General features: G+C 38.3%; 1 protein-coding gene across 1 annotated transcript in view; it reads left to right on the top strand.

Moving 5' to 3' along the window:
• The window catches only part of LOC122790936 (charged multivesicular body protein 4b-like), a 410904-nt gene that overhangs the window by 57265 nt on the left and 334481 nt on the right, over window positions 1-19158 (top strand). Inside the window, exon 2 of the mRNA XM_044058640.1 lies at window positions 9152-9307. Within this exon, the coding sequence (XP_043914575.1) occupies window positions 9152-9307 (156 nt within the window). The remainder of the gene's footprint in view (window positions 1-9151; window positions 9308-19158) is intronic.

Raw genomic sequence — 19158 nt, forward strand, 5'->3', positions numbered from 1 at the left:
GTATCCGAGTTTACTTTAAGCTAAACTATCTTCTTGTGTTTTTTTTTCTTGAACCTAAAAAGGAGGGAGAAAGGATACCTCATACTTTGGATGTTCAGACAACTCTGCTACCATCTAAATCTTTCAGGTCTTCTGATCATTTGTTCATTTCTTATGAAGGTAAGCAGAAGAGACAGCCTGTGTCAAAACAGACTATTTCCAAATTTTCTAAGGCTATTATGTTTTGTTAAACTCTCCATAACAAAACTATTCCAGGCAGGGTCAAGTCCACTCTACCAGGGCCTTGGCCACATCTATGGCTTTTTGGAAAGGTCTGAATTTTAGAAGTATTGTAGAAGCTGCTACTTGTTTCACTGTAAATTACTTTTACAAAGCACTATAAGTTTGATTCCTTCTGTAGGTCCAGATCAAGCTTTGCTAGGACCATATCTACCCGTAATGATAAGTTCAACTTGCACAACTGTACATTCCTTCTCCTGTGGGATCAAAAATTGTCTTGGAAAAACTTGCAGTTTCTCCATTTGAACCTACTTCCTCCACTTCCCTTAAATTCTGAACTTGGAAGACTTTTACTTGCAGCTCTAACTTCAGCCAAACTGGTTTCAGGATTGCAAGTGCTTATGGCTTCTTCACCTTTCCTCATTTTCTGTAAAGGGAGAGTAACCCTTAGGACAAACCCATCCTTTATGCTTAAAGTAGTTAATGATATTTTGTTTCACTCCATTAACCTCCCTACCTTTTTTTCTTTCTCTCTTGAGGAAATTTGACTGACTTTTTTTTTTTTTTTTTTTTTTTTTTTTGCTGTCCCGCACACACTCTATGTCCAGAAACAACTCTGTTATTACCTTAAAACCAAAGACATCAGAAAAATACGGCCAGTTCTTTCCTTTCATGACTGAAAGATGGCTTATTCAGCATTCAAGCAAACAATCTAGATTTTATTTTCTTTTTTTTTTGTTACTCCTTTCATGGCAATCTGAGTCAAAGTCCAGAGGTAATACATGCTTGTATTTCCCTTGCGTACCTTGTAGCTCTCGAGCTTTGTTCATACATTGGCTGTAAGAGAAATACGCCTAGGCTTTGGCATGCTAGATAGTCATACATCTGTCCCTTGCAGGATACCCATCAGTCAGTAATACTGCGACAGTGACAAGTCCATCTACTACTGTGGTTAAGTTCTTACCTACACTGTCTGACTTGCAAGATCCCAGCTATTTACTTTGTTTTGTGACACTGCTCGCCTCCTGTCACTGTACTTCTAATGTAAGCCTTATGATTGCCATGTATGTAGTTATCTGATCCTGCTTTACATCCCACCTCTCAACTGCAGTATTAACATTTTTTTCTGCCCCAAGTACGTCTTTCCTCATCTCTGTTTCTAAGTTTTAAGCACTAATCGCATGATCTATTTTCTGTCTGACAAACACACTAATGCACCTGCTCTGTGTTTAGATATGTACTAATTCAGAAATATATCTTTTTATACTGCAGTACTTGCCTTTACTTTCATATATAAATGCAATTAGATTAGCAAATGTATGTGTAATTGTGTATTAACGTCATCATGTACATTACCCAGGCCTTGGCTTGAAAGGTTGTTTGTTTTTTAAACCAAACGCAATCTGGCCAAACCCAGTAAACAAAAGTAAAACAAATAAAATAAATACTTGTTTTTTTGACTTTCTATCAACTTTGTAAAATCCTTGTTTTTTCCATTTCATTCAGTCATTTTTGTGGGTTGTACCTTAGTCATCACAGTATACCAAACATTCTGTCCCAGTACAGGAAATTAATCCTCAAGTGGTTACTTCTTTTTATGTGGCGTAATCTGTTTCAGCTAAAACTTGGATTAATGTTTTAGGACTTGCAGTGTGATTCATTTTCAAAGTCCTTTGTGCCAGGTTTTACATTAAGGTAAATTAATGTACCGGCATTCCGAAAAAAAACGCAAAGATAAAGACAGAGACGGGCCGCCTTTGTCTAAAGCTGTTGACGATGCTTCTCCTAAGCCATTTGCCAGTTCACTGGTACTCAGTGTGGCGCTTTTGCAGCCCCTGATTCCCGCTACTTCGAATGGGTCTCAGTAGAGGCTTGTGAGTCTAGAGTCCGGTATGCTGCGAGATGCTTCAACTGTAGAACCTGCGGATGTCTCTTCCTTGGATTGGTCCGGAGCCGCTGTGCAGGTACTGGCTTCTGAGGGTGTAGTCAGGCCTACTGACTTGCATATTAAACAGACGCCATCTTCTTCAAGGCCTAAAACTTGAACCATGCCTAGAAAACTGACACCCAGACCGCATGGTCAGTCCTCTATGCCTAAAAAACAAATACGAATGGCTGAAGACCTTATTACTTTAATCCACGGGAAGCCAACCTTTCCCCTCAGAGACCTAGGACTGAATTTGCTTATACTTCTGACCAGGATTCTTAAATTTCTGTTTCCTCTGATGACCAAGATTTACCCTGGTCTACCTATGAGAATTCTGATGCAGAGGACTCTATTCCCTCTGCTCCCCCCCCCCCCCCCCCAGAGGATTTCTCTTTTAGTGAAACCCTGCATACTCTTGGGGAGCACTTTCGCTGGGAATGCCAGGATTACTCTGATTCTAAAAAGAGGCTTAGGGGTTTCTTACTTGTGCCCCAACACAGGCCTTTAGCTATCCCTCCTGTACTAAACATTGTTGATCCCTTTTCCGAATCTAGCTTGGCCCCTGACTCTCTACCTCCTGCTTTCAGGAAACCTGATGGATATTACAGGGTTCCTGACTCTTTCAAGTTCCTTTTTTAAAAATTCTACTGCGGATCCTGAGATCATTTCACAGGGACCCAAGGGCATTAAGGCTGCTACTGCCAAAAATCCTACTCCCTCTGATAGACTCCAGGCGCTGGATAGATGGGGGTAAGCAAATTTACACTTCTGCAACTTTGGCCATTAGGGCCTTAAACTGCCAGTTTCATATGCTAAAGTATCAGCAGCATATTATTGGATTGCTTAAACAGAAAGCTATGATTCCTGACTCTGCTGAAAGTAAGGATTTACAGGATTTAATGCATTCTGCTGAACAGGTTGGAAAGCATACTTTGCAATGTGGTTTTGATTCACTAGAGGCATCTTGCAGGGCTGCTGTCACTGGGTCTGTACTTAGAAGGCATGCTTGGCTTAAGAAGCAATCTTTGCCAGATCATGTTAAAGCTAAATTGCTGGATGCTTCCTCAAATCAGGACCGCCTGTTTGGCAACAAAGCAGAAGAAGTTCTTGAAAAGATTGAGGAAAAAGCTAAATCTATGCAAACTGTTAAAGATTTCCTACAAGTGCAGCCTCCAAGATTTAGTAGGCATTGGCCCTCAAAGAATTGGCCTTTTCTTGCCTCTTAAAGCCTTCTCAGTCCAAACCCAGAACCAGCAGAACACCCAGGCTTCAGTCCCAGGGTACGCACAGGGCTAAGCGGTGGGGGGCTCCCACTTCCAAAACAGGGAGTAGCAAGACCCCCCCCCCCCACCCATGGTAAACTGTCTCAGTGACTTAAGTGCTTGGAAGATTTAAAAGTTGTCAACTGACTGCTCCTTTATGTGGAAAGATTGCTCTGCAGGCAAATAACTGGGAACCACTTCCGAAATTCAGACCAGTGGTAGCGGGAGCTGGCTGGATAACGGAAGCAATATCTGTATATCTTGACCAGGAATTGAAACAAGTATTAAAAGGTTACCAGCAAGTATTAAAAGATACAGAGCATTTTTGAAAGATCTTTATGTATTTGACACCACAAGAAAAGGGGGATAACAACATCATTATGGTTACCCTAGATGTTGAGTCATTGTTTACTTGTATACCCAATGAAGCTGGTATATTAATATTACATAATTTATTGGTAACAGAATGTAAATATGATGAATTGAAGGCAGATTTTATGCTATTTATTAGAGCTAGTGCTAGATAATAATATATTTCTATTTAAGGATATTGTATATAAACAAAAAAGCGGTGTGGCAATGGGAACAAGCTGTGCTAATGCATACGCAAATTTGATAATGGCTGCATGGGAAAAAGATAATTTAGTAGGACAACCTAATATAATATTTCACCGACGTTTCGTCGATTACCTTTTTTTAATTTGGAAGGGGACATCAAATGATTTAATGAAATTCTTTAATACATTAAATAATACAAGTGCGTTTTTAAAGTTTAGTATGCAATACTCAAGAGAGACTATAAGTTTTTTTAGATGTGAAGTTAACATTAAATAATAACAATAGTCTAACAACAACTATATATAGAAAAGCATGCTACTGTCCTGCTTATTTATATCGTACCAGCATGCATAATCCAGTGATATTTAATAATATAATAAAAGGACAAACATTGAGGTTAGCAAGGCTATGCTGTGATGATAATGTACTAGCAGATGAACTAAAGAGACTGAAGAGGGATTTCATGGGGAGAGGCTACAGTGCAATAGACATTGACTACATATGTAAACAAGTATGTGCCAAAAGAAGAACGCAAGCTAGACCATATTTCTCTATTGAACAAGCGAACGAAGTAAGTGATAGTATTGTGAATGTTAACACAAGACCAAATGTGAGTATGATATTACCATATGGGAATAATATACATAGAGTAAAAACAGTTATTGAGAAAAACTGGAATATTCTGCTCACTGATGATAGAACTAAAGAAGTGATTGGAGAACGGCCCAGTTATGTTTTTAAGAACTCTAAGAATCTGAAGCATCAATTATGTTATCGTACCAATGTACCGTTAGAAATAGGGAATATAGGGTATCCTAGATACAATGGTACGAGAAAATGCAATAATTGTAATCAATGTATACACATTGATGAATCTAGGTATTTTAGGCACCCAGACACTATGAGACTTTGGGAATTGTGGGTGAATGGCTCATGTGAGTCAAGGAATCTAGTATATGTGGCCCATTGTCGTATATGTCAATATTTTTATGTAGGGAAAACAAATCGAACACTTAGGGAAAGAATAAGAGATCACTACTATAGTATAGCTAGAAGGGAATGCTATAATGCACTGGCTAAACATATAGTAAGTGAAGGAGCAACACATACTTTTGTTTTCCAGATAATATATATACAACATATAAGTATGAGATTAGGAAATATAACAAATGATACTGAATGTGCAGAGTTAGAATGGATTTTTCGACTAGGGGCACATAGGGGGAGGGGGCTTAATGATAGTGTATCCCTAAAGCCTCTGTTGAAACAGAGACACCTCAGATAGTTATATTTATTTATTTATCTATACATCTTTTTTACACATATATTTTCATATTTGTGTTTGTATTGCAAAATTAGTATGTAGTTGTATAGGTATTATCATATATATTCACCACTGCTTGTTTTAACATATTTATAACGTATTCTAAGTTGATGAAATGAATGATATAAATGTACAGTTTTTAATTTGTAGTATATAACTGTTTTAACTAATTGATAGTTGAATAATTAACTAATTAAGCGTTTTGAAATATCTATAAATTAGACATTGACGCTATATTTAATTGTTACGTCTGATGAAGCGGCTTGGACCGTGAAAGCGCTTACGTGTTTCTAGTTTTTATTGTATTAAACCTTACTATTCAGCAACGCTTTTGGCTGACATTATTGGATTTATCTGCAAACAGTGACTTGATACGCTATTTGATACGCTATTTGAAACGTTGCTTGCTGCTATTAAGGGACTGTGTTCATAATAATTTGGGCTGTTGTGTTTGAATTTCATATATATATATATATATATATATATATATATATATATATATATTCTTATATTGTTTGCTCTCTACTGTTTGGAATTATTTGCATTTATCCAAATTTAGCCTTCCTAGAGGGCACCTGGCATCTGGGGCAAGAAACACTGAGGAAAATGGCGTCGGCTGATGCCTTTATACCCATTAAACAGCAGCTATGACGTCGGGTGAAGTGCAACATCAGCCGAGGCCAGACCCAGACTTTGGAATCCGGCCGACTGAAGGGCTGCCTGAGGCAGGACAACCCATATGTTAGGACTGCAGATGCATACCTATCGGACATCTACATTTATGGTAGGTACAAAACTGTACTTTTTTAACTATTCTTCCAAGTCTGCTTTTGTTTATAGGCAGCCTAATCGGCCTAAGTGCATGTTCTCTGACAAACCTACCCAAACGTCTAAAGTTCAAAAGCCACTTTTTAAGACAAATCTGTCTTTAATCTGACATTTTCTCCCCCTCCTCTGGGCCAGTTTTCCCTGTCTGTCAGGCTTTGTGTCTCTTCCTGTCTGGCAGTAGATTTCTTTAGTCTTGAATTCTGTCCGTTATCCATCGCTTTTACTTTATGGTATGTACCCCCCCCCCCCAAGTCTTCAACCTCCTCCAGGCAGACTTGCTTATTTTTCTGTGTTTCTGCAGGATCTATTGGATCAAAGCACCATCCAACCTGTTCCAGTATTGTAAAGAGGTATAGGGTTTTATTCCAGAATGTTTCTGGCTCCCAGAAAAGAGGGTTCATGCCAGACCTCTTCTAGACCTCACCTTTCTCAACACTTAAGATTCCTTCTTTTTAGATGCTTTCTTTCCAGACTCCTCTTCTTACTTCCACAGGCTTTTCTGGTCTCCTAGACCTAAAAAGTGTCTATCTTCCTATTCCCATTCATCCTGTTTTCAGGAAGTTTTTAATTTTTTGCGATGTTCTTCGTGCTTCACTGTTGCAGTCCTGAGATTTCCTGCTTTGGAAGCCCTTGGTTGGCCCAACTACCGGAGTAAAAATATCCCTCCTCCCTGAGCTGGTAGGCATTTAGAAGTTTTTCATGGTCCTCCTGGGTGTGGAGTGTGTGTATGCAACCAGGCTGTGAATTTATTTATAATTTTGCTTTGTTTTGGGTTTTTTCTGCAAAGCCTGTTTATAGGTTGTGGAGAGTCTGTCTAGGTGTAATTGGATCTCTGATAGTTAATGACTTTGGTATAACCACAAGCATTGAGCTGCGGTCAAGATTAGAAAGTACTGCATGCATGCTTATATCTGTATGTCCAGATGGTAGACTTTGCTCTAACTGCTTTTTTAGACTATGTGGAGTCTATACAATGAACAGTTCATTCTTGGGAGGTTCCATTGAGCACCAGTCTTACCTGCATTTGACACATGGGTAGTAGTCTCCAGTATGTCTCCTTTGCATTTCTTCATGTGTTTCTGTGTGTTTGGGTCCTTCATCCAATCATCAGCCATATCCATCAGGGGGGGGGTCATCAGTCCCACTGGAGGGTGGGAGGGACCCTTGTGGTGTGTGGTGTGGTGGGATTCAACTGAAAGGAAAGAGTCCCAGTCTGATGTGTCCAGTCTGACAAGTGCAGAGTCCAGTATGCCTGGTGATGGAGTCTCCAATTACAAGGCAATTCCATTTTACTACAGAGACCACACAGTGCAAAAAAAACATGCTTCACTGTATCTGTTTGGAAAAGAGTAGCAAGTCTGCTACACTGCTGACACAATTGATAAATGCTGATTGATGGAAGTGGCTGAGACCAGCCAGCAGTCTTTGTAAAATAGATGGGCTGTGGTTCAGAAAGGAGATGCAATCGGAAATGAGGCTGTAGATGGCATTCTTTCATTAAGCATGTCTGTGTTCTTTGCATGACTTAATCTGAGCCTCCATTCTTTGCAACCGTAATTAAATGAGAAGATATTTTTGTATTTATTTGTCCAGGTTGCATACTGGGACATTATTGTGCTTGGAGAATGGGCTGTCTGTAAAATTGTTTTACTTTATTTTTTTATTATTATGCTACCTTTTTATGTTTTTGATGTAAAATGGTTCTTCTGCCTAATGCTTCAAAGTTTAAGTATATTTAAATGCTGATGGATGAAGTATTTTCTATGAATTTACCCTAAAAAAATTGATTTTTGATTTAAATAGGGAAATCGAGTATTAAAGTAATGACATAAATTCCAGATGTGATTAAATTTCATTTAGAAAATCTATGCTAAAAACCTTCCTTCTGTTCAAGCTACTTAGTAATTTTTTTTTTTATTTAATTTATATTTCTTTTTTGTTTCTGACTTGTTCCCCTTTATTTTTTTATTTATTTATCTTTCTTTTCTTATTATATGATGTATGCCAATGCCTAACTAACTGCTGCTGCCCCTCTGTCTGACTCTTCTCAGACCCCTGTCACACGCACTTACACACACCACTACTTTTATGCACACAAGTAGGCATTCACACTTACCTAAACAGAAACGCATTAACGCTTTTTTCTTCTTTTTTTTAATTTTACACTTGCTAAACAGCAAAAGCTCTGTTTAGCGAGTGTAAAATAATGGCTTTATCAATCTTGCTCCCACATTTGTATACGCACACGCACAAACCACCCACACTTTTTTTCTTTTTTTTTTTTTTTTTTTTTATTGCAAAAAAAAAAAAAAAAGTTGACAGTTGTTTAGTTCGAGCTCTACGGCAGCTTAACATGTTAACACAAATCCTGTTATTCAAGCAACTTTGTAATTTTATAAGAGCAATATTTGAACATCTGTTCCTATTTTTGAGCCCTTGTTCTCCTTTATTTTAGGCTTTATGTAGATTTCTTGAGCTAAGATGGCGAGAGGTATGCAAACCTCTTAAACTGATGCTGCCACTGCCCAATCGTTCTCTGGGCCCACCCCCTTCTCTGTCTCACTTAATATGCTACTGTGAAGCAGCAGACTATTTTTTTCAGAGGGAATTATCTGTAGATTAACATCCTGTTGGAGAACGTTCGTCCTGCAGTTCGGGTGCCGATGTACAGGTCACCCATTCTCTAATCTGTATTAACAAAAGAAGTTTTATTAAAATGTTGAATTACATAGTAATTTTAAAGAGACGCTAGATGTTTATAAATGCTGTTTGTTTTCTCTTTAAAGTTCAATAAATTAATGCAGACAACTGCATTTTATTAAATACTTTGTATTTCAAAGCATTTATTTGTTCAATTAAGCAAAACATTTCATTGTGCAGATGATGCATAATTTTAGAAGTTTTTAGTGCATCTCATATTGTTCAACACCCATTTTAATTATATGAATAGGTATTTAAACTGATATGATATTTTAAATTTACAGTTAAACTCGGGTTTGCTAACCTTTTTTTTTTTTTTTTTTGTGCTTCCAGGCAAACAGTCCAAAGGGAAGACTCCTAGTCCCCAGGAGGCCATCCAGAAGTTGCGAGAGACCGAGGAGATCATGGTGAAGAAGCAGGAGTTCCTAGAACAGAAGATACAGCAGGAACTGACAACGGCTAAAAAACATGGGACTAAAAACAAGAAGGGTACGTAGTCCGTGTCACATTTGAACAGGAGTTGTGTACTAGGAGAGAGTGAGAGACTTGTGTCTTTCAGCTTTTCCCGGTTAGGGGTCGCCACAGCAGAACTCCGGTCCACTAATGATTGGCAGTAGATTTTTACGTGCAGAGTTGCCAGCCCTGGCGCCCAACCTTCAACGAAGGTACGCCCATTCACACATGTCTCCACACAGAAGATGCTCTAGCTGAGAATCGAACAGGACGTCTTACTGTGAGGTGACAATGCTACCGCAGTTGGAGAGAGAGAGAGAGACTGTAAAGTACTATACCTTATTCTTTAGTTAATGGAAAGATCATTAAAATAAAATCCCCAGTTAAAGGCTGATCTGCTGTGCAACACAGGTTTATTGGACTGTCACATTCAGTATGGACATTGAGTGGATCACTTGAGTGTTGTATGTGGGCATAATTGCATTTGGTGTACTGTAACTTGTCAGCCATTTATAGGCAGTGTTCTTTTGGATGAACTGATAAATACCACCGTTGCAGGTCGCTGCACCTCTATAAAAAGCTCCTAGTAATGTTCTTTTGGATGAACTGATAAATACCACCGTTGCAGGTCGCTGCACCTCTAAAAAGCTCCTAGTAATCCAGAGGTTATATTCAGGACTCCTAATAATCCAAAAAATGTCTGTAAAGAATGCCAATAAACGAAAATACCAAACAGGAATTTTATTAAGCTTAAAACCAAGCTTTTCGTCGGCGCTCTGTACCAACTTCTTCAAAAAGCAAACTAAAAACAAAAAACAATACATCTGTCCCATTATTTAAGCATCATAGCACCACTCAAACACTCCCCCTTGTGGACACACCTGAAAATTGCACATCAATGCACTTAAACTTAACCACAGAAAAACTGTGCATCACCATTTGTAGAAGATCAACCTGACCAGCCCTGAATATTTGTAATCAAACTAATACTCTAAATTTACGCCACCAACATAGTATGTATACAATCTTAAATACCTATTAGACACTATAAACACACAAGTGGTAAACCCAGGAAAAGTATATGTGTGTAGCAAACCAGACTAATGAGCTGTAGGAAGCACAAACCCAGGCTAACTATGTAAAATAAGTTTAAATTTAATGAAGTAAGCACACTCTTTCGGAGAACTCAATGGTGCTCCTTCAGTCAAAAGAACAAATATTTCTGAATGTCAAACCGGTTATATAAAACAAATTATGTTAATTCAATGTGTTTAATCTAACGAATCACACTACCCCATTAAGGGGTGTGTGTTCATGCTACTGACACCAGCAGTCAAACAATGTACTTGCATCCTAAAAGTATAGATTAAACAATCCTAAGTCTCTATACACCATGTAAATAAAAATTAAAATTAAAAGTTATCGTAATAAAATTATTCCTACAATAAATTTTAAACCTACAGACCCTAAAACTTAAACAACCACCACAAATGATCTTTTCAAGGATAAGTTCTTTAAAATACAGCTAAGAGACACATAGTTGTTTAAACCTGGATACATATAGGCAGCTGTACGAATCTGCCAAAAAAGTTCACAGATTTCTAAAAGATTTTGCCAAGGGCCCCCTCTAACATCACAGTCCACTTTCTTCAAAATTGTGAACTTAAAGAAATGGTCAGAAAAATAACCAATGTGTCTAGCAAGGGCGTTGTTGTGTTCACCTCTACGTATAGCATATGTATGCTCGTAGATACGGTGCTTAATTTTTCTTTCGGTCTTACCGATGTAAAATGCATTGCATCTTTGACAATTAGCCACGTAAACAACACCCCTGGTCTCTCAATTAAATTTACCATTAATTTTTTAGAGCTGATCTCCCAGCCTAATCGTGGGGTTTGTACACACATGTTTACATTGCTTACATGACCCACATTTTGTCATACCTACTTTGTGAACCCACAGGGCATTAGATCTAACCTCAGTGATTTCAAGTTTTGCCCCCTCCTAAAGGTAACTTTCGGGCCATCACCAAACTTAAGTAGTTGGGGGTCCTCTGTGAGCAAAGACCAATTCTTTTTTAGCACCTTCAAAATGGACAAATGGTCTAAACTGAAGGTGCACAGAAATCTAGTCACAAAAGGGCCTGTTTGATTCTCCATTGGAACACTATTCTCTGAAGTGTGGTCACCATGTGGGACGAGACTTGCAGTAGACAAAAGTGGTTTATAAAAACCTGAGCTCCTTTTATTAATAACTTCAGATTTAATGTCAAGAACAAGCCCAGGGGGATATCCTCTATTGGTGAACATGCTAGTTAAACGCTCACATTCCACTAAAAAATCTTCATCCTTGGAAACCATCCTGGCAGCCCTAACCATCTGCCCTTTTACGATGGCTCTTTTATGATGTTTAGGGTGGCTGCTAGTGTAAAAAAGGAATGTGTTGGAATAGGTGGGTTTCCTGTAGATCTCTCTCCTAAGACTACGGTTAACAGGATCCCTTGATCAACAAAATATCAAGGAAACTAATACTCCATTCCTGTAAGTCATTTAAGTGAATTCTAAAAAGTTGGTCATGTTAGAAATCCTTTCTGTAAAGGGAGGAACCAAAGAGCGATCAGCTTTCCACAATATAAACCTGTCGTCCTGGTACCTAGTGTACCAGGCGACACTATCTTTAAATGTGGTATCAGGAAAAAGGAATGTTTTTTCCCAATATGCCAACACACAGTTGGCAAAACTGCCCCCACACGGTGAACCCATTGCTACACCTGAACACTGGAGGTAGATGTTACTCTCAAACAGCATAAAGTTAGAATTCAATACAATTTCCAATAAAGTTTCAACCAAGTATACATTATTATAGTTGGTCTTTTTGTTCCTAAGGAATTCACTGACCCATTGTGTGCCAAGCTGTTGAGGAATAACGGTATAAAGATCTTTGTCAATAGCTAGAAACCACCACTCACTGTTGAAAGGGATAATCCCTATATCGTGTAGGAAACTCCATGAGTCTTTACAAATTTGCGGCTCGAGTTCTAGTAGTGGTTTCAAAATATTGTCAATCAGTTTGGCACATGCGTAAGTGATGGACCCACGACCATCAACAATGGGACGGAAAGGTGCATCTCCAATAGATTTATGGATCTTGGGAATGCCAAACAAAACTGGGAGCCTAGGGGCCACCACCGTCAAGTAATGGTAACAGTCAATGTCAATGACCCATTCCAAGAATAGATCTTCAATCATGCCTCTTATCCTACTATAAGCTTGGTTAACTTCATTGATAGTGACCAAAGTGTAGAAACCCGTATCTAACATTTTAAACATTTTGTCAACATATGAATATTGGTCCATGAAGACCAAACCACCCCCCCCCCTCCTGTCCGGTTTCATCACCCTAACATGAGAATTCTGCAGTGTTGAAATAGTCGCACTCAAGTTTAGTAATGTTCAACTTGTATTTGTGTGAGTAAGAATTATTCTTAGCTAAAGCCCCAAGATCTAACTCGCACGTTTTCTCAAAACTAGGTAGGGCCTCATGCGGGGGGGGGGGGGGGTTAAAAACACTAGGAGTCCTAAAAATATTACTAACACTGGCAGAGTGCTTCTCATGCAATAAGATATTTAAATTAAGTTTCCTTACAAACAGTTTCAAGTCCACAATAGTTTTGACAACATCAAAGTGGGAGTCCGGCACAAAAGATAAGCCCTTTGAAAGGAAGTCCACCATATCTTCACTGATGTCAAAACTAGTGTAATTATAGATTTTAAAGTCACCCCTAGAGTCCACCATAATCACCGGGTCTTGTTGTATACTGACTATTTCCTCCTCGGGTTCCTCCTGTTCCGGGAGTTGCCAAAATTGTTCCTCGCATGTGTGTTCCTCTGCTTGGATTTGTTGTTCCTGGGAAAAAAACCCTGGGGCAAATTGTTTTGGCTACCTGAATTTGAGGAGGATGGCAACTGCTGCTCACTGGTAGAAATACCATGACTGTTAGCACTGTTAATAAGACGCTCACTACAACGAAGAGGTTGCGGTTCTTCGTCCTGGTGAGTAAGCTAGTCACCCTCCTGGTTGGCCAAATTTAATGTCCACTCTAATCTGGAACTTGCCTGGGTTCATTGGTTGGTTTAAAAATAGGAGGGGGACATGGATAAGCTTTTTTATTCGCGAACATCTCTATCTATCTTTTTCTTTTTGATGTTAACCAACTTGCACAATGTGGCCTCAATGCTATCAAAAATATGAAAATATTCGTATTTATACCTTAGAAAGTCACTGTCACTTTTAATTTGATGTTCAAGGGCTTCCAAGTCTTTTTGGAGAACTTCAACTTCCTTGTTGTAATGTAAAATCAATAAGTTAATTCAAAAGCTTGCTTATCAAATAATGTCAGCAAATCATTATGAAACTGTGACCCCTCTACAAGTCCTACAGGGAATCACCACTGTCTAAGCCCTGTAGGAACCACTTTCTTAGCTAAACATTGTTGAAAGTATGATATTTCCAATTGCAGTTTTCTGCATTTAAATAGTTTTGAATCAAACGCGTTAACAAGCTGTAAAATGTTACTTACGTTTGGTTCAGTATTACTGGTTGTAGGCATGTCATTGGCGTCCATGTTCGCCTTAACAAAAAATCAATTTTACTCAAAAAGCCACCAATAGTAGGGGTAGCCTGTGTCATGCCTTGTTCAGGCGAGTTAGCGTAGACTCTATTATTTACCCCTAAAGTTGAATTTCCATGACTCGCTTGCAATCCAGGTAAATGAAGAACACGATTGCTGTTTGCATCATTGCCAGTTAACCGAACGTTAGTTCCATTGCTTGTGGGTGGTTGCTGTCCCGGTTGAAGCGAAATCAAGTCAGACCCGGGACACTGAACTGGTAAAAGGTTGGTGCCAGTTTGAAGAACAGAAGGTTGAAACGCATCACAGTTGTGTAAGAATGTCCATACGGTCGTTAATCATCCCCAAAAGGACCGTTAAATTACCATCAGCATTCGCCTCACGAATGGGTGCCTGGTTAATACCAGAATGTCCTCCCTGGTGTTGTGACTGTGAAAATAAAGAGCCTTGAGGAGATGCTTCCAAACTGCTCATAGTGCTGTACACGAACCAAGTAAACCAAAAAGCACTAAACAAGCAGAACGACAAACCAGTAAACCAAACTAATGAGCTGTAGGAAGCACAAACCCAGGCTAACCATGTAAAATAAGTTTAAATTTAACGACGTAAGCACACGCTTTCGGAGAACTCAATGGTGTTCCTTCTTCAGACAAGAAGAACAAACATTTCTGAATGTCAAACCGGTTATATAAAACAAATTATGTTAATTCAATTTGTTTAAACTAACGAATCACGCTACCCCATTAAGGGTGTGTGTTCATGCTACTGACACCAGCAATCAAACAACATACTTGCATCCTAAGAAAGTATAGATTAAACAATCCTAAGTCTCTATACACCATGTAAATAAAAATTAAAGAAAGAAACGATCCCCATAAAATAGCTAGATTCTCCGAGACTTGAATGCAAGGAGTTGATTTGGCAACTCAAATTGGAAGCTTACCCACCTACCTGGACTAAACAGCATGCTTTCTATTCGTTGCTTTCTTAAACTGAGAAGCCTAGTTAGGTGAAGCTTCTTAGACTGATTTAATCCCCTTGGGAATGACCACCTTTTTAGCTATTTAACTTTTTAGCTTTTTTAGCTATTTTATGGGGATTGTTTCTTTCTTCGTTTTTTTGATTGTTAAAATGGTTTAGTGCTACTTTGTTATTATTGGTTTTATTTTTTAATGTCTTTATCAATGGTTACATTGTGGTCCATTATTTTAAGCGGGGGATGTGTAGTTTGATCGTTCATCAGAATAGTCTTTTTTATGTAAGGACGTCAGCCTCCTAGTACCGGCCGCTACACACAATATACAATCAATATATAATGTATAACTTAGTTTTTATTTTTTTTTATTTATTTATTTTTTCTTTTGCTACTAATACTGCTACTATTATCAGATGGTTATGATAACATAACAATGTTAAGCATACATTTCCAAGGTATACTCATAGATGTATTTTGTATATTTTATATCAACTCGTGGTTTGTAGTTTTCCATCGAGTTGTTACCATCTGATTGACATTTTGATTTATTTACATTGCTTTTTTAAAACAGGCACTACACACATATACTTTTCCTGGGTTTACCACTTGTGTGTTTATAGTGTCTACCAGGTATTTAAGATTGTATACATGCTATGTTGGTAGCGTAAATTTAGAGTATTAGTTTGATTACAAATATTCAGGGCTGGTCATGTTGATCTTGTACAAATGGTGATGCACAGTTTTTCTGTGGTTAAGTTTTTTTTTTAAGTGCATTGATGTGCAATTTTCAGGTGTGTCCACAAGGGGAAGTGTTTGAGTGGTGCTATGATGCTTAAATAATGGGACAGATGTATTGTTTGTTTTTAGTTTGCTTTCTGAAGAAGTTTGTGCAGAGCGCCGACGAAAAGCTTTGTTTTAAGCTTAATCAATTTGGTATTTTCGTTTATTGGTGTTCTTTACAGACATTTTTTGGATTAAGGAGTCCTGAATACAACCTCTGGATTACTAGGAGCTTTTTAGAGGTGCAGCGACCTGCAACGGTGGTATTTATCAGTTTGTGGTTTTGTTTTTGAGTCGTGCAGAAAGTCTTTTGGATGAAAGCTGGTAGGTGCATGCTGTCTCCTGATTTTTTTTCAAAGTGCTTTTGCCTGCATTGATCATGTCAAAATGGGGGATAAAACGGATACATTACAGATTTTAGATTATTCATTCCTTTTATTTCAAGGGTGGAACTGGTAGCGTCCAGGTGCCAAATGGAAAAATGGTGCTATTTTACATAGCTCAAGCTCATAACCTAGCTCCCATAATGCTGTGCTTATCTCCGTTTACCATGCATTTCATTTGCTGCCATATGCAAAGGATGTACTCAGCTCGGATAAGGAATTCTGATACAGGCATTTCTGACAGAAGCATTTTTATTTGACAGTTTGCACAGAGTATTAAGACTACAAGATATTTGAGCTGCTTCCTGTTGTCCAGTCTTTGTCTCTAAGCCTCTGCTTGCCTAGCACCGTGAATCTTAGTAAGTCGCTTAACTACATATTTCTTCTGAGTCAAGTCCTGAAAAATGCCCAAGAGGATCACTGCTGTAGCCTGGTTAACTAACAAATACAAATAAAGTAAAATAAAGTACATAGTTGCCATCTGATTCAGCATTTCTTTCTCCACCTTTTTTGTCAGGAATTATAATTCAAACAGTATTTTTTTTCCTTCTAAGAATATTTTGCTTACTGTTTGGGTCAGTCAGTTTAGTTTCCTCCCCATTCCTTGAGGGCCTTTTGCCCAGTTCTGTTTAAAGTAGGTAATTAAATCTTTTTTTTTTCTCTAGCTGGTGTGTTGTAGCTTAGTGAATTGAATTTTACTGGTGTGTATAAGTTGTGTTTAGTGTGGGAGGTTGCATTTTGCTTGTATTTTTTTTTATGGCAACCATTCATCAGAAAAAGTCCTCAGTTTCATAAAATATCTGCTGTGGCCAAAACATCCCACCCAGGACTACCCCTCCAAATCTATGTGATGTGCCTGGTGTTTTGAACACCTCTTTAATACTTTTTTTTTCTCTCCAAACATCTTTATTAAATTTACACACATGATAAAGGCAATCTTACATTTTTATAAATGAAAAACATACAAAATGATTATCACCTTAGTTACAGTTTACATCACAGACACCACTGAAACAACTTAGTTGTAAACATTTAACATCACTTATAAATGATCCAGTCATTGTCAGTTAAGCATTCTAGAACTCCTTCAAATCCTGCCTCTTAAACCTCGTTCCTGTTCTGCATATATTGTTCCTGCTCTGCATATATTGTTCCCACAGTTCCCATTTTTTTCCTAAGTCGTTTGCGCCTTCACTTTTCTAAAGATCCCAATTCAAGTTGTTTTATCTCTGTTATTGTATTCACTACTACTAGTAAAGTTGGTCTAGATTTTGATTTCCATTTTCTAGTAATTACTTTTTCGGCAGCCACCATAATTAGACTCTGCAAGGCTTTACTATGTCTAAGCAATTCCAGTTCTGTATCCTAGTGCAAAAAAATTATCGTCCCAGTCAGTCCAATCTGCTCACCCAGCATCTTCAACAGGGCGGTCTGCAGGGAATCCCAAAAGTCTGCCAGCTCATCACACTTACAAAAAATATGTTCCCAGCTACGTCTTTCTCACCCCATTGTACCTCCAACATTTGCTATACACCCGAGGAAAAATTCTTTGGTGTATAAAATACTTATGTAAAGACTTCCAGGCAAAGATCCTAAATTTTCTAGATTTTGTTGCATATTTGAATGATAAACATATACCCCCCCCTTGTCTCTTTGAATTGCTTATCCATTCTCTCTTCCCAATCCTTTCTAAGCTCCTCTGATTCTTACAATTATCATGCATTATTTTATATGCTTTACTAATTATTCCTTTTTTAATGGCAGCTTCTGTTGCACATTATATTAAAAACTCTACCAGTGCTGGCCTTTAATTGAGGACCCCCCCCCTATATCTTTTTGCCTATACTCTGATATCAATCCTTGTTAGGGAAGGCAATCTATAACCTGCAGTCCAAACAAATTCTTGGCCTCTTCCCATTCTATTACCTTTCCCTTTTTAGTTATTTGCTCCCAATATCTTGGTTCCTTTGCCAGTTTTCTCTAATAAATTCCAGCCCCCTCTTGCCTATTATATGCATCCCTGACCACAGTCCACTCTATCGGCAAAATCTTTTTTCTCCATTCTTGTGCTGGTTTGGTTCTTAGAATACCTCTTGCTATTTTATGAATATAATACTCTATATGGGTTGCCCTCCTTAAGAGTCTGCATCCAAAATCACAATCTCTACTTATTTCTTGAGCTTCTTCCCTGCATTAACATCATTCCTTTCCATTTTGAATTATAGTTTTCTGCTTGTGCTATGTGCAAGACCCTTCGTTGTATTGCTCTAAAATACCCCCTCAAATTAGGTAATACTATTCCACTTTATCCCACTTGACCCTTGCTATCTTCCCTTCCCAGATAAAATTCAACTCCTTTTTTTCTTTATTTTTTTAGTTGCCATTCACAAATTCATCTCTGGTTGATAAAAGCATGCCTGACCTGTATATAAGACTAAAGGGACTAATAACATTTTAATGGCTTGTATCTTTGTATCCCTATAACAAAACTTCCAGTTTCTCAATTTTTGTATTGTTTTCTGTTTAGTTTCTTCCCACATATCCTTAGCTGCCACCACGGCATCATTTCTAATTCATACTCCTAAAAATTTCTTTTTATCAAGTCCCTGTAAATATGGGTATTGTTGGACCAATTTGTGTGTGGGTACTGTGATGACTTTGCCCTGGCCCAGCAATCAAGGAGCCTCAGTCCTCACCGCTAACACCAGGGAGGTCATCTCCTAGAAGAAAGGATAACCACTACACTCAGCAAAGTACAATTTCCCTTAAGTGCACACAGGGATTAGTTGGTCTGGAGCTGGTTGCTCCCTTGGTCCCCATCAAGACTCCCCACTTGCACAGCTATAGGGTCCAGATCTCAGCCTAGCTGGCAAGCTAACCTACAGTACCCTCTCTGTCCAACAAGTGCTTCATGTCCCTGCCTAGTTAGCCAACACACACCCACACTTTCAGATAAGTATTTATACAATGTCACAGATACTTCTGGGAAAGGCTGACACAGATTTTCTAGCAGTGCCCCTTTACCCAGACTACACGGTAGTAATTCTTGCCACCACCAGCTAAATTAATTATCAGCTATCCAAAGGCCCTTAAAAGGGTGTCCAATTATTACTGTGCA

Source organism: Protopterus annectens, chromosome 16.part0 (genome assembly GCF_019279795.1).
Source record: "Protopterus annectens isolate FY-2018-M chromosome 16.part0, PAN1.0, whole genome shotgun sequence".
NCBI classification, from domain to species: Eukaryota; Metazoa; Chordata; order Ceratodontiformes; family Protopteridae; genus Protopterus; species Protopterus annectens.